Below are 16,234 nucleotides of genomic sequence, written 5' to 3'. Positions count from 1 at the left end.
TGGCTTTGACAGCCAAAACAATTGTGCAATTAGTCCAATACACACAAATGCTCCAAGTATCATGCATTGTTGATAACACAAAAATGGACAATTGATATCAATTACTAACTTTTTATGTAAGTATTGGATATACCAGTGACAACTATTGGATCACTAAATGATTTCGTGACATACTTTCGATTGGTAAAATTGAAACATGATCAATAATTATATTCTTTCTGTTGGTACTTAAGATGTGATTCGAAAAATGCTTGTAAATTCTTGTTTTTCAATTAGTGAGTGAGTAAGACTGCATTTATTAATTTTTTTTAATAATATAGATGACAACTACTACTTAAAATACTACTTTACATGATTTATTATAATATCTCAACCTTGTCTAACTATAATTTTTAAAATCAAAATCTTTGTTACCAACAAGAAATGATATATTATAGAGCATACTCTAGAAGCTTTCAACTTCATGATGATGTTATCAAGCAAAAATAATAGACTATAACTTAACCATTCCAACTTCTCTTAACCAACATAGAAAAGAACGGTGTAGATCTTTGTTCCCAACAAGAAATGATTAATCATATTTGTTATTAAGAAAAAGTGAATATAATACACCAATCAAATCCTCAAATTTATGAAGATGCATTTGTTAGAACCTACAGTCTGGGCTGCAGGAAGAAGCAAATCTAAAATTCTTATCATTCCAAATAGAAAAGGATAACATACATCCACTTCAACTCTTCTTAAATGAGGCCGAACCTTTCACATTTATCCAAAAAAATTATTTTAGACTTCCGTTTCAAGAAGAAATGATAGAACATAGAATATGAATCCATGGATTCAAATCTAGAAACCCTCAATTTGATGACATAACAATGGATTGCAGAAGGAAGCAAATATAGGACTCTTTTCATTCCAAACAAGACCAAGGGCGACATCTAGATCATCCAACAATGGAGTTTAGCATTGCCCTGAGTACACTGCTTTTTTTTCTGTTATGGATGAATCAGGTCCCAACAAGAACAGATGGTGCTCTGGCACAGGTATGCAATCGCAACAAATACTCTTCTGGAAGTGAATTTGAGGTGAATCTGAAGAGGGTTTTGGACCATCTCGCAAGAAGTGCAAGTGAAAAATGGTTGGAGGAAGTTTCAGCAGGGATGAATGGAAGTCCAAACGAGGTGTTTGGTCTGATTCAATGCAGGGGAGATACATCAAGAACAGATTGTGAGAGTTGTACAAATGAAGCAGTTGTGGAGGCATACAGAACATGTCCCGGCTCAACGGGAGCCGTCATCTGGTTAGACCTCTGCTTCCTCCGCTACCAAGATTCAAACTTTACTTCTGATCTGAAATCTCAGGACATTGTGGGATCTGTATGTAACAATGTGGCCGTGCTCAACAATGGAGGAAGGTATAGTCTTGCTGTCGGGGCTTTGATGAAGAGTCTGGCTGTTAAGGCTTCCGTTCATGGTAACAGGGGTTTTGCCTCGGGAAATAGTGTTGATGCTTCAGGGGACACCATTTTTGGGCTCGTTCAGTGCTTAGACTTGCCCTTTGTTAATTGCTCTGAATGTGTGTCGGATGCCATTAATGGAATGCCCGAGAATTGTTTGAGTGATAGTGGTGGACAGATTTTGTTGAGCAGCTGCCATATTCGTTTTGGGAAAGATAGGTTCTACAGTTCTCCTGTTCCAGTGTCATCTCAACAAACGGCTTTGTTTCACCAGCCTTCCACTTCCCCAAGCTATTCAGATGGTATATAACTTTACTCTCCTTTGAGATTTTTGACATGATTTAACCTTCTTTTGTGTTCTATAAGTATAGTGGTTGTATCAGGTTGATTTTTCAGTGCAACATAGTTTGTACCAAGTGTTATTAGTGCTTGGTCATAAGTTTGAATCTCTTCAGATATAACAACATTGAGGGAGATTGTTGGATTAACCCTAACGTTATCTTTTGAGATTCGTGACATGGCTTAACCGTCTCCTTTGTTCTATAAGTCTAGAAACTTTTAGTGCAACATGGTCACAAGTTCAAATCTCTTTGGGTAACACGGAGAGGGATTGTCAGATTAACAGCCAATGTTCTCCTTCGAAATTTGTCACATGGCTTAACAGCCTTCTCTGTTAGTGATAATATCGGACATAGACAGACCGATCTTTTAGTGCAACGCAGTCACAAGTCCAAATCTCTTTTGAGATTAGTGACATGATTTAATTGCCTCTTGTGTAAGTCTAGTGATTGTATCAAACATTAACAAATCAATTTTTTAATACAATAACAACCCTAATTTGTAACATACTATCTGTGAACAAAATTTAATTCTTTTCTTCGGCCCATCTGAGGTTTCAGGTTAAAATAATCTAAAACAAGTTAGAAGTTTAGAGGGTGTTGTTTCTTTTGAAAGTTTGCAACGGTGGAAGAAACTGAAGTGATAATAAACATGGCAATTTGAGGAGGGCTGTTTTGTTTTCTGATTTTGAATAGGTTAAATTCAAGAACATGTTGTTTATCTCAATCTTTGAGATGATTCATTGAACATAACTTATTTGATACAGGGAAGACGTCGAAGAAACTGCCCATTAAACTGATAATAACGGTGGCTGTTCTTGGAGGACTGTTTTTGATACTGGTTTACTGCTTGACTAAGTTGAGTCTACTTAACAGAAGGGGTGAAGTAGCACTTTTCAAATCCATGAGGCATGATCAAGGTATATATATCATTGGGCTTCAATGATTTGAGCATTTTTTGGGTCTGGTGATTTTGTCTCTAAGATGTATCAATGTATAAGGTATTCTTATATTTCACAATTTAATACATTAGAAAGTCTTAGAAACAAGATAACTGTAACTGATTTTGTTAAGATTGATGTAATGGTAAAATAAGAATTATTTAGTTTTGGGTATTGTTACAGAGGCACGGGAAGACAACTCAGAGGAAGCACTTTCTCAGGATCAGATAGTCTTCAAGTTCAAGACACTGAAAATGGCCACCATGAATTTCCTTGACGACTTCAAGGTTGGGGAGGGTGGATTTGGTCCCGTTTATAAGGTAATTCTTTTCTTCCTTTGTGGATTGTCCTCTCACCAGGTTGGTGACCTGAACGAATTTTTATCCTTTCATCTTTCATAATTTTTCTTCAATCAATTTTCAATTTTCCTTTTTCTTTTCACTCCTTACTCGTGCCTGCATAAGGCCGGTTATATGGATCTCCATCTTCTATATGACCCAAACAAACATTGTATCAGAAGTCTTAGGTGAATATATATATAAAAGATTATTTTTGATAAGTAAGAGATATATTCTACAGCAAGTCAAATTGTGATATAGTTATTAGGATTTAACTATGTAGTCTTTAAGTTAAACTCATAGATTCATATTTCATGAGTTGTGGTTCACAAGAACACATCTCTCATGAGAATGAATGGAACACTTAGCACTCATTTGATCTAGGTAATGCTCACAAGGGTGAAGCATTAGGACTTCCTCGGAAGTCACCCATCCGAGTACTACTCTAGCTCGAGTGCAAGTTTAACAACAAAATTTCCTCCATGATTAAACCCACTCTTCTTGCAAACCCATTTGCAAAACTTTCATCTAATATTGTTCCTTATGAACCATTCATTAGAAAGACCCTTAAGCTCATCAATTGATAAGTAGGAGATATTTAATGTGATATTACTATTAGGATTTAACTGCGTAGATTTTTAGTCAAACTCATTGACCCATACAAAACACTTAGCACTCATTCGATATAGGTGATGCTCGCAAGGGTGAAACACTGGAACTTCCCAAGAAATCACCAATCCCACTACTACTGCAGCTCAAGCACACTTAACTATGAAGCTTCTTCCACGATTAAACCCACTCTTCTTGCAACCCATTTGCAAAACCTTCGCCAAGTATTGTGCCTTGTAACTCACTCATTAGAAAGCCCCTTAAGCTCATCATCCAAGGATACTTCCAACAGTTTCATTTAAAATCTTTAAATCCCTCAACAAATTGCTCGAAACATAATTTTTCACTTGATAGAAACTATTGTAATTTATCAATTGAATTCAATTAATTAAGCTTATTTAATTGAATGAAAACTAATATTATTGTTGTACATAAAATAATTTAAAAGATCTAAATAATATTGTCATTCTTAAATTTTCCTAAAATAACACTCAAAATATTTTTAGCCAATAATAAATCGTTTCTATAAACAACAAAGTAGAGTAAATGAGGTTTCAATATTCTAGATGCACAAAACATCTTTACAAGTGAATATGTCTTTTTGGATTGAATTCTTTTCAACTTTTATAAACCATGTTGTCTTCAAGAGTGAACGTCCCATATCCAATGATTTCCTCACTTCCAACAAATTAATACAAGTACATGCTACTATGTCATAAAAGCAGAAAAAAGACATACTTGATTTCCCACAATAAACCCAATTTCAAGAGCATTACAACATAAGATTTAATATTCTAGAATCGTGAAACTAGAAGAATGAGACATGATAGAAAGCACAAATATACATGGGAAAATCCTTCTTGAAAAGAACCCCACACTTCAAAACATCAAGCCAATATATTATTCAACAAGTTATAACATATTCTCAAGCTCTAAGCCTTCACATGGAGATTACATCTTGTTTCATTCTCGAGAGTCAAAAAAGGCACCAACATATATAGAGCTCAATACAAAAGGTAGGTGCCCATGGTTTCTAAAACCACCTTCAACATCTAAGAGGTTAGTTGTGTCATAATGTAAGAAACTTGCCTATAATTCCATCACATGTTGCTCATAACAACTTCCAAGTTGACAACACCTAGCTTATCCATAATGATCATCTTTCCAAATGCAACGCAAGTAAAACATAGAAATTACCATGAGCAAGAATAGGCACCTTCCTTACCTCACACTACTTGTCAAAAGTGAACTCCACAATAAATGTCAATTACTAAAATACAATTCCAATGCACAATATAAATTTCCAACCAAGACTCTTTAGTCAACATAGAAATTTGTCAAATCAATTTCCATACCAAATCGAAATATATGACAATATCTTCCCATAACTTTGAAGTGGGTGCCAACTTCTTAGAAAATAAGGAATATGTCATCTCATCACATGTCATGTGGGATGCTACATCACTAAGAGGCTTGACAAAGTAAATGACAACTTTAGGACTTTAATAACTTAAAATAACTTAATAAATTATACAAATAAACATGTTATGACTCTAAGGTTGAGATACATAAATCCCAACACTCTCCCACTTGTTGAAGACATGTCAAGAGTCTACAATGTCAACTTCCAAGGAGTCAAATTAATGAAACTATATCATCACAACCATCCATAAAAACACAAATCTCAACTCATGCTCTCCTACTCCATCTAGGCATTAGTAACACAAGCATAGGATACTAATGATAATAAGGTTACAAGATACTTCCATCACTCCACTATGCTCACGAGCTATACATAATCATCAACACCATCAAATTCAAATCTCAACACAACTATGAAATAATCTTCTAGGAAACAAGATAAAACATCAACTAGAACAACCACCAAACTAATTGCTCTAATCCAACTCATAAACCCACATAACTAGAACTAGCAACCACAACAAATACTAACTCATCTAATCACCCATACCTAAAATGCATCCAACATCAACAAACTCATGCCACCAAAATAACCAACCCATAAGTTACAACTTTAAGCTCCATGTGCAAACCAATAGATAAAGACCAAACACATACAAGAACTCCCACTACTTGGGCAATGTCGAACCCAAAAGATCAAAGGCATATCAAGTCTACTAATCACAACACAGTAAAAGTGTAACCATGTAGTACAAAGGACCACCCACAAAGATATGCAAGTCATACAACAAAAATATTGCAAGAAACGTCTCTCTCAACCAATCTTTGCAACTCTCCCATGTTCTTCACATCCGACAAATAAAAAAGATGAAATTACCACCATGACATTACCAAAAAAAACAATAAAGTACAAGTGATAACATATTGCCACAAAAGAGTAATCACCATAGCACCACCTAAGATCTAAAAAAACAATGTTATGTGAACCCAAACATTCATGATGATAACCAAGTCCAAAGAGATAATTTCCAAATCATAAGCATGTAGCATGTCCTTCCAAAAACACTTCTAAATGCTGGTTGTGCCAAGTATGATCTCCTTAACAATCCTAAGAGAAAAGACACAACAACATTCAAAATCATTCAACCTCAAGATATCAAGCATAAGATCAAGAATCTTCAAGGATGTCTGCTTCTCAAAGATGACTAAACCACTCCATTTCTCATTTTAGGAAATCATCCCACTACCATCTCCTATATCATCATTAATGAAAATTCACCTCAAGAAGATAACCATGATATACATCTCTCACAATAAACCCCCTAGAACCATTTGACTATAGCTCAAGACCCATGGATATGAAAGAAAAACATGAAGTGTTTAAAGAAAATGGGAAACACCTCTCAAGTGATAAATTGTCAAGTAGACCAAGAGTGGGGAATGAGAATGCTCCTCCAAGTTATTCAAGTCATCACAACTTGTCCAAGAACAATCTCCTCATAGGTCTCCCTTGCAGTCATGCCCAACTAAGGTGTTGGCTCCTCGAGCTTTTTGATGAAATCTCATTAAGAGTAACCATCTCAACAACATGTCTCTCTTCTTAAGATAATTTTAACCTCACCTAACTCTCTATGTATCCATGAGCAGTAAGAAATAATCAATTCATGCTAAATTTCAAAAGCCTCCTTGCACTCTCATGAAGCTTCTCAAGCATATCACTAATGCACCCCATACAAAGAGAACTCACCAGACTATTGTCAAAGATTTGATCAACTAAATCAAGAACCCATCATGATATCATGATTCAACCATACCCACCTAGGAGATCACATGTTCCAGGTGGTTTGATATCAAGAGAAATATATTATGCCAAAAATCTAATGTGCAATCAAGAGTGTACCATGACATAACACCAACATACTCTAAACCAACATCACTTGTCTAGCATCAACACTACCTCCACTAAATATCTCCATTTCTCTAATATGTTACACATCCTCAAAAAATGTACATGCAAAGTTGAAGGAACACATCTTTAAAAAATGTACATGCAAAGTTGAAGGAATCCTTCTACATCAACAATATGAATCTCTCCAAAAATATTTGCATCACTAAAGAAGATAGTCAATCACTATGTGATGAAAATAAAGTCACCTCTAAAGCTCTCACTAAATCATGATATTGATCTCTCCAAGAAAATGGTATGTCATCTCCCAAATATGAAAATAATCCAAGTCTACGCATCACACCAAGTAAAACCAAGATTTCCAAACTAAGAAAATATACCATGCTATAGGACCCCATGACCAACTATCTAGGTATTCACTTATCATCCATCTCCTCATCCCAAACTAACCAAACTAATGCACATGTGCCCATAGACAAGGATAGTTAACAAGTCTAGACTAACCTTAAATCAAATCACATGGATATAGACATTCCAAATCATGTTACCCGACTACAATGAAATGGGTTGCCTACCCACTTGACTGCATAACCTACAGATCCAATCATTGTAACATGCAAATCCACAATCACATTAGTGACATGCAAAAAAGAGATCTCAAAGAGAATAATCATCTAGACAACATGACTCAAGTACCAGATCAAGAACATTATTGATTCACCAATTATGTCCATATCAAGCGCTATAGTAGAAGAATCCAAAAAGAATCACCATATAAATGCTAAGTGACTAATCATGTACCAACATCCCCATGCATCTAAAAATTACACCTCCTCTCACCATGCACAAAGCATACATGTAGAACTACTATCTCATCCAAAAACAACTTGAAGGAACCAAGGTCTAAAAAATGGCTCTTTAGTAGATATTCAAAACCACAAGTTTTTCATTCACCGTGCAAAACTTACAAACCCACTTTGTTAAAAAACGCTCATGTACATGCATGCCCACTTCTCCTTTAGAAGAGTCAAAAGAATGAAAATACCTAACAACCGATCCCAGAACAATGGATTATCATTGATGAGTATCACTATATATTTTAAAGAAAAAAATCTATAAAACCCTCAAATCCAACAAACAAGAATTGGAGCCATACAAGTACAATCATGCAAGAGGAGAAAAACAATACAAAAACTCTAGGCCCACTTGTAGACCTACTCCACAACCACAATCAACACATGCATCTAAGAGAGATAGGCTATCCAAAAGCTTCTAGATCATCCAATGATTAACTCCATAGCCTCCATGCATTCAAGGCAACAAAAGAAACACATTTAAATGTCCATGCAAAAATAGTTATTCAATTAACAACCAAGAGCTCTAGATCAATAATATTTCAACACGTTCAATTCCATTATCCTTGTCTCCACCACCCTTCAAAAACCATTTTTGTCTACTAAAAAGGTAAATCAATTGCAAGAGCTTCCCTCATCAAAGGATTAATCATTACTCTGTTCCTTCAAGATAAAATTCCTTCAAGTCCTTTAGGCTAAGAAATCTTAACAAATGAAATACCCAAACTAGAAACACCATGGATTCTCACATGCAAGTAGAATGCAAATCACAAAACTGAGCTCTAATATCAATTGAAAGAAAACATGGACATCATAAAAAGTCATATGAGATCAGTATGAACATCATGTACCCAAAAATTTCTTCACTTCCAACAAACTAATACAAGTACATACTGCTACGTCCACGATTAAACCTTAAAGGAAAGTGATTGCAATATTCAAATCTATCAAATTTCAACATCATTACAACATACACAATTAATATTCTACAACCATGAAACTAGAAGAATGAGATAGAATAGAAAACATAAATATACATGGAGAAAACCAATATGGGTTGAAAGCCTCACACTCCAAAACATTGAGCCAATGTATTATTAAGCAACAAGTTACAATACATTTTCAAGCTCTAAGCCTTCACATGGAAATTTACATCTTGTTCCATTCTAGAACCAATATGGGTAGAAAACCTCACACTCCAAAACATTGAGCTAATGTATTATTAAGCAACGATTTAGAATACATTTTCGGGCTCTAAGCCTTCACATGGAAATTTACATATTGTTCCATTCTAGAGAATGTTTGATAGCATAACCCTATGAAATGAACTCCTCTACTCTCTCATACCGTAAATAAAAAAAGGAAACAACATACATAGAGTTCAACAAATAAGCTAGATGTGCATGGTTTCCAAAAATATCTTCAACACTAAGAGGTAAGTTGTATCATAATGTAAGAAACTTGCTAATTTCATGACATGTTGATAGAAACTTCCAAGGCAACAAAACCTATCTCATCCATAGTGGTCATCTTTCCAAATACAATGCAAGTACAACATAGAAATTACTATAACCTAGAATAGGTACATTCCTTCCCTCATGTACCAATTGTTAAAAGTAAACTCCATAATAAATATCAATTGCTAAATTAAAACCTCAATGCACAATAGAAATTTCCATCCAAGACTCTTTAGTCAACATAGGAAATTCTCAAATTAGTTTCCACACCAAATAGATTTATATGACAATATTTTCCCATAACTTGACATCTTCCAAGTGGTTGTCAACTTCCTAAGAAATAAGGAATATGTCATCTCATCAACTACCATGTAGAATGCAACTTCACCAAGAAGTCCCACAAAGTGAATGAAAAATTAAGAAGTTAATAACTTAAAATGAATCAATTAATTATATAAAACAAAGGGTTGAGACACATAAATCCCAACAAGGAGGCAATCTAGAAGTAATTGACAATTTGGGCTTCTTATACTCCATATCATCAATCATCATCAACTTTGGCTATATAAACACTATCATTTACACTTTCATATCACAACCACATCTTCTAAATCAACAATGACACTATTCCTCTACAATAATGTTAAATGAGGACGTCGTTCATGCAATATACACATTTTGTTGTAAATAACAATGTTGAACATTTTTAACTATTGGATTTGCATGTTAGTATTTTGATGTGTAAAAGGACTTGTGTAGAAGTGCCTTTTAAATAGGTTTTTTTCATTTCTCAATTTTACTTTTTAATATCTCTTGAGCATACAATTTGGAATTATTTTGAGTTAATATTTCAATTATAATAGATTATTATATTCAAATAATTATAACTAAAATTGATTCACTAGTATTTACATATTCATTTAACTAGTTTTATTTAAGTCTTGTAAATCATTGTCTTAATAATTTTCATTTGGAAAATAACTCATATGTTGTGTATAATTAGACAAATTTCTACAAGGAAGTTGATTAGTTTTGTAATAATATTTTAGACTTTTTTTCAAATCAATTTTGTTGAATTCAAGATAATGGTATTAAAGAATGAATTCCTATAAAATATCTTGAACATATCGAACTATTTTCTTTGATGTGTACAACCAATATATCTTAATTTCTTTGTGAACTAGAGCAACTTTCTTCTTTTATAAATCCTAATATTTTATATTTAGTCTATAAATAGTTTGATTTTATTAAAATTTAATGAGAGCACTATGGGTACTATCATCATGAAAAAGAGTAACAAACTAGTACTATAATGGAAGTCACCATTGTCTCATTTGAAACTAGAAGCCTGCATTTCTCTCCACCCTCTAGAGTTGTAGCACCAATATTTGGTTATACATGCCATTCACTCCAGCTAGCATAGTAGATTTGTTGTGTGCAATTACTTACACTTCATTCACTGTAGTCACTATAGATTTTTGTGTCTACCCTCAACAACCTAGGAAAAGCTCTTTTGCTTCTCCCCTATATTTTCCACCATATAATGTTGATAAGCAACACATTTCCACCAAGATGAAATTTTTTTTGTAGCTAAAAGCTGCAAAAAATAGATCTAGCTAAAAAGAAGAAGCACAATTTGCAAACAAAATAAGGGCATGTTTGATGGAAAAAATAATAATTAAATCTTTTCATTCCATGATTTATATTGAACACTTGGCACATAGATTTATAATAAAATTTCTAATGAAGAGCCACTGTTAACAATAGAAAATTACGGTGGAGAGAGGAATTAGGAATTAAACAATAGTTCTCCAAGTTAGACTTAATGTATAATTGGTAATCAACTTTCCTTTACACAACAATTAGAGGACAAATGGAAATACGAAATAGTTACCTCCCACAAATTAAAAATCAAACTATGGCGCTTTGAAGGGTGACAATGGTTGAACAATAATGAACACAAACATGCCCCCCTTAAGGCTAACTACGGAAAATAAAAAACTAAGTAATAATCAAGATGCAAAAGAAAATCTCTTGTGGTAAGAAAGTTGTGAGCATTTGCCAAATAATACTGCCATAGTGATGAATGAAGAACCTTCTTTGAAACCAAGATGATGATTAGAATCAGTCTGCATGAGTGCCGCGAAAGACACTAATTGAATAATGAGCACATGACAAACAAAGACAAAACCTTTGTCAATTGAAGATACATGAGACAATAACTTGCGTAGCTCCCCCAATCAATGAATAGATGGCAAACAAAGGTAAAATATTTATCAATCAAGGATGCAAATAACATGAGTACAAGTGACCCCAATGACACTAATCAACCATTCAAGAACAAAATGCTAATTGAAAATATAGGTGTCAATTATCTATAAATTTGATCAACTATAGAACCAAGGAAGCATCAACATAAATGATAGAAACCCCTCCACAATGTTGAAAAGAGAAGCATGCTAGATCCATAAAAGAAATGTATCACTAAAGAGCAAATAAAGGCAAGATTCATGCAAAGAGAGCGTGACCTTAGCCTATATGTGGTGTAGAATTCAATTCAACCTTTGTTGCCATAGCTATTTGATGCAAGCCTCTACTTGTGGGATGGAGTAGAATCATAGGCTTCCATTCGAAATAACTAAATGGCATGAGAACAACAGACATAAAAATTTCCATTCCTGAAAACTTCGATCTTCAGTTCCTCCAAACAAGCAAAAAATTATTCTTTTTCCTAGCAGCCTTAGCTCTAATACCATGTAAACTTTTCTGAGTAGTTGTGACTGCATAGATCTAGCTTTAAAAAGATAAAACTTGTAGGAAAAATAAGCAGAACACAAAGTTAGACAAGATTTCAAAGAGGGAGGTCTTGAAACATTAATACTCCTAAGACAAGATTTTCACACAAAATTATGTTTCTATATTAAAACTTTTCACAAATCACACAACCAATGTACAAGTTGTTCGATATCCAATATGCAATGGAGGTCCCCACTTATTAAGCCCAACTTGAAAAAAACAACTAAATTATACACTATAAACCTTAATATTTTTTTATATGAAATTTTATTCTTTTATAAGTCTATATATAATAACTATTAAATCCAAATTATTTTGAAATATATTTTTTACATAAGTAAATTTTTATTTTTTAAAACTATATTCCATTTTTGAAGATCTATTTTTTTATAATAATATTTTTTATAATGTATTTTATCTACACTAAATATATCTTGCTCTTAGATTTTCCCTTTTCACTATAAAAAATGACAATTTAAAAAAAAATTAAAATATTATTTCTTTATTCTTCATCTATTAATTTGAACTTTAAAAATTAAAAAATTCAATTTACTTCAATGAGATAGTCATGTTTCTATGAGTTAATCCAACTTCAAAATCTCCAAATTCTTTCTTAAATCATTAACAGAAGTACCGAATTCCATTTAAAGCTATAGATTGTTGGATGCAGCAAAATATATTAAGCTCTCTCTTTTTCTCATACTGAAAGGAAAAAGATTCAAGAAGCAAATCCTGATAGTCTTGTTATTGCTCAGGGTATTCTGCTGGATGGAAGACAAATAGCAGTGAAGAAACTATCCTTGAACTCCAAACAAGGCAAAAATGAGTTCTTGAACGAAGTCAAGATCGTGGCCAAAATTCAACACAGAAATCTTGTGAGATTACTGGGCTGCTGTGCATTCAGAACAGAGAAACTGCTGGTTTATGAGTACATGCCAAATAGCAGCTTAGAAAAGATATTATTCGGTTAGTAGTAACTTTTAACTGTTAAATGCTTCAGTTTTTCGCAATTCTACCTGAATTTGATTGTGTATTAATTTTCTTATTATGATTTCAGATCATTTTCTTGAATTTGATTGTATATTGATTTTCTAAATTCTTTCTAAATTTGGTTGTGTATTAATTTTCTTATTACGATTTCACATCATTTTCTTCAATTTGATTTTGCTTGTGTACTAATTTTCTTATTATGATCTCAGATCATTTTTCCTTAATTGTGCTCGGATCATTGATATTGTTGTTTCTTAATTTGAACGAGTATACGTTTCTGTAGTCACACTCTTACTCTGACTGCAATCGTCGGCAGAGCTATTCAGAACGTTGATAAAACTACTAATATACAGTCAGATCCAGAATAAATAATTCTCAATGGTTCAAACTCCATATGTCCAGTCAATCCTAAACATTTATCTGTCAAATCTGCAACACAGATGCGAAGAAACGCCAGATGCTGGATTGGAGAAAGCGCCACAATATCATAATTGGCGTAGCCAGGGGACTTCTATACCTTCACGAGGATTCTCAACCTCGCATCATCCATCGAGATATCAAGGCCAGCAATATTTTGCTCGATGAAAATCTCAACCCTAAAATCTCAGACTTTGGAATGGCCAGGCTTGTGGGGGAAAACACCTCTCATATTAACGCAAGAATTGCAGGAACATAGTGAGTACAATGCTCTGTAACATTTAAAATTCATGAATTTGGCAACATACTGACTGAAGATTTTACCTATTGTAGCGGATATATGGCTCCAGAGTACGCTTTGCGAGGTGAACTATCAATAAAGGTCGACATCTTCAGCTTTGGTGTTTTGCTGCTTGAAATTCTGAGCGGGAGGAAGAACACAGATATCAGTTTACCCTCAAGCAAGCAAATTCTGTTACATTGGGTAAATAAAAGAAAACCTTTGTTTTTCTTTTTCTGAAGGGATAAAGTGAAACGAAACCCTAACAGACACCGGTATAAACCCTGTTTATATGATCTGTCCTGATAATGTGAAGCGAAACCCTAATCGACACCATTAGAACCTCTGTTTATAAGATCTGTCCTCCATCCATAAGAAATAAATTCAGATAAATTGAATATGCTTTTATCCAACAATTAACCCAAAAATATGGCAGATTCTAATGGACAAATCTAATGCCAACACAACTTTCAATCAGTATCATTTATTGAAAAAGCCTTAACAGACGCCATTATAACCTCTGTTTATATGATCTGTCCTCCATTCAGATGAAATAAACTCAAATAAGTTAAGTATATTTTTATCGAACATTTTACCACAGAATATAGTAGATTCTAATGGACAGATCTCAAAAACCAACACAACTTTCAATATCCATATCATTTATTGAACATATTCTCGCACACACCATTATAACCTCTGTTTTATATGATCTGTCCTCCATCCAGATGAAACGAAATCAAATAAATTGAATCTTCTTTTATCCAACACTTAACCACACAACACATGGACAGATCTAAAAATCAACACAACTTTCAACATCAATACCATTTATTGAGCCAACCCTAAGCATGAACAAACCCTAATTGCTGTAAAACCCTAATTATGAGCAAACCCTAATTGTTGACTGTGCTTTGATACAGGCATGGGGGCTGTACATTAGAGGAAAAGGAGTAGATATACTGGATCCAGAGCTTGGTGAGGTAGAACAGGGGGAGGTGGAGAGATGCATTCACATTGGGCTGTTGTGTGCACAGGCCGATGAAAATGCGCGCCCGTCAATGTCGACTGTATTTCTGATGCTTTCCTCGGATTCGATCGCCTTACCTCTCCCCACCGTACCCGGATTCGTGCATGTTGCTCAGTCGGTAGAGAATTCCGCTATTATTCCAAGGGATAATGAAGCCGATCTCTCCAAGATATCTATAGCGTCCTCCTCCCCGCAAAGCCCTTTGGTTGTTTATTCCAGAAACGATATCTCCATTACTGTGATTGAAGGCAGATAAAATTAGTGTCTCTACAGGATGCTCTGCGCTTCCTTTTCCACACTGAATTGAATGTAAAATATTTATCTTCTGAATGCAATCCTAGGTAACAGCCTGAATGGAAATGCTATCTTGGTTGTTTAGTATGAAATGATCGGAATTTCATCTACTGTTGTACTATATGTACCTTTGCCAATTGTTTGAAAATAAACAAAACAAATATGCCCAGATCATTGCTTGTGCAAGTGAGTTCTTGAGATTTGTCATCGTCAAGTGGATTCTGGAGATTTTGTCATATAGATAGAATCTGGATCGCGGTTGAAGGGAAAAGAATAATGGCTTTGCTAATGAAGCGCTGGTTTCAAGCAAAAGTTTTCCTTCTGATCTATCGTCTCTCCATGGCATTTTTATGGTACATTCTATTGATGATATGGATTCTTGGGCCCTGCAAACTTATTGAAGGTTTCATAATTATACTCGATATTTTTTTAATTGAAATATTATAATGGGTCAATTTCAATTAAACAATTATTATATATAGGACATTTCACACAAAATAGATCATTGTACAGGCCATTCCACACAAAATAGATCACTGTACATTGCATAATGATCATATATTTCATGTTATTTTTACTAGGTCAATCTTTATAATCATTTTTTACAATGTTGTAAAAATGTAGAAAAAGAGATAAAAGTGTTTTTCATTATAGCAATCAATCTTTGTTACAATGTGATTAGAGAGGTTTTTAAGTTCTTTGTAAGTTCATAGTAAAATAACAATATTAACACCCTGGTTACAATATGATAAATGAGCTTATTTTAGTTCTTTTTTGAGCTAATAGTAGAAGTAATATTCATATTGTTCTTTTCGTTTGATTCTCATATCTAGTATCGTTATGCCAATTATCATTGCTTACCTTTTTTTATCCTTCTTTTGTGAAAAGAGTATCGTTGATTATGAAGCTGAAAGAAGTGCATATGAATACATACCTCATCCATATCTTGAAGCTTGGTAATATGAAATTTTCACTTCTAATAACCAAATGGTCACCCAACATATGTTACGATGACTTCTTCATTCTTGATATCTATTCCAAACACCCTATTTCAAAACTACTTGTCATAAACTTGCATGGTTTGCCCTTGCATTTGTTTTTACTCTTGA

General features: G+C 33.8%; 1 protein-coding gene across 1 annotated transcript; it reads left to right on the top strand.

Annotated features, from left to right (window-relative positions):
* The first annotated feature begins 631 nt into the window (after nucleotides 1-631).
* Nucleotides 632-15,558, top strand: LOC149574944 (cysteine-rich receptor-like protein kinase 15). The gene is made up of 7 exons (XM_089814789.1): nucleotides 632-1,755; nucleotides 2,559-2,711; nucleotides 2,916-3,052; nucleotides 12,870-13,080; nucleotides 13,545-13,779; nucleotides 13,855-14,005; nucleotides 14,725-15,558. The coding sequence occupies exons 1-7, from the start codon at nucleotides 951-953 to the stop codon at nucleotides 15,085-15,087; spliced, it is 2,055 nt and encodes a 684-aa protein (XP_089670915.1). The 5' UTR covers nucleotides 632-950; the 3' UTR covers nucleotides 15,088-15,558.
* The last annotated feature ends 676 nt before the right edge of the window (nucleotides 15,559-16,234 follow it).

The sequence above is a fragment of the Cupressus sempervirens genome, chromosome 2 (genome assembly GCF_028749045.1).
Source record: "Cupressus sempervirens isolate cs-2001-9-10 chromosome 2, ASM2874904v1, whole genome shotgun sequence".
In the NCBI taxonomy this organism is placed as follows: domain Eukaryota; kingdom Viridiplantae; phylum Streptophyta; class Pinopsida; order Cupressales; family Cupressaceae; genus Cupressus; species Cupressus sempervirens.
Note: the sequence above shows the minus strand (reverse complement) of the source record. Positions and strands in the feature narration are given on the sequence as shown.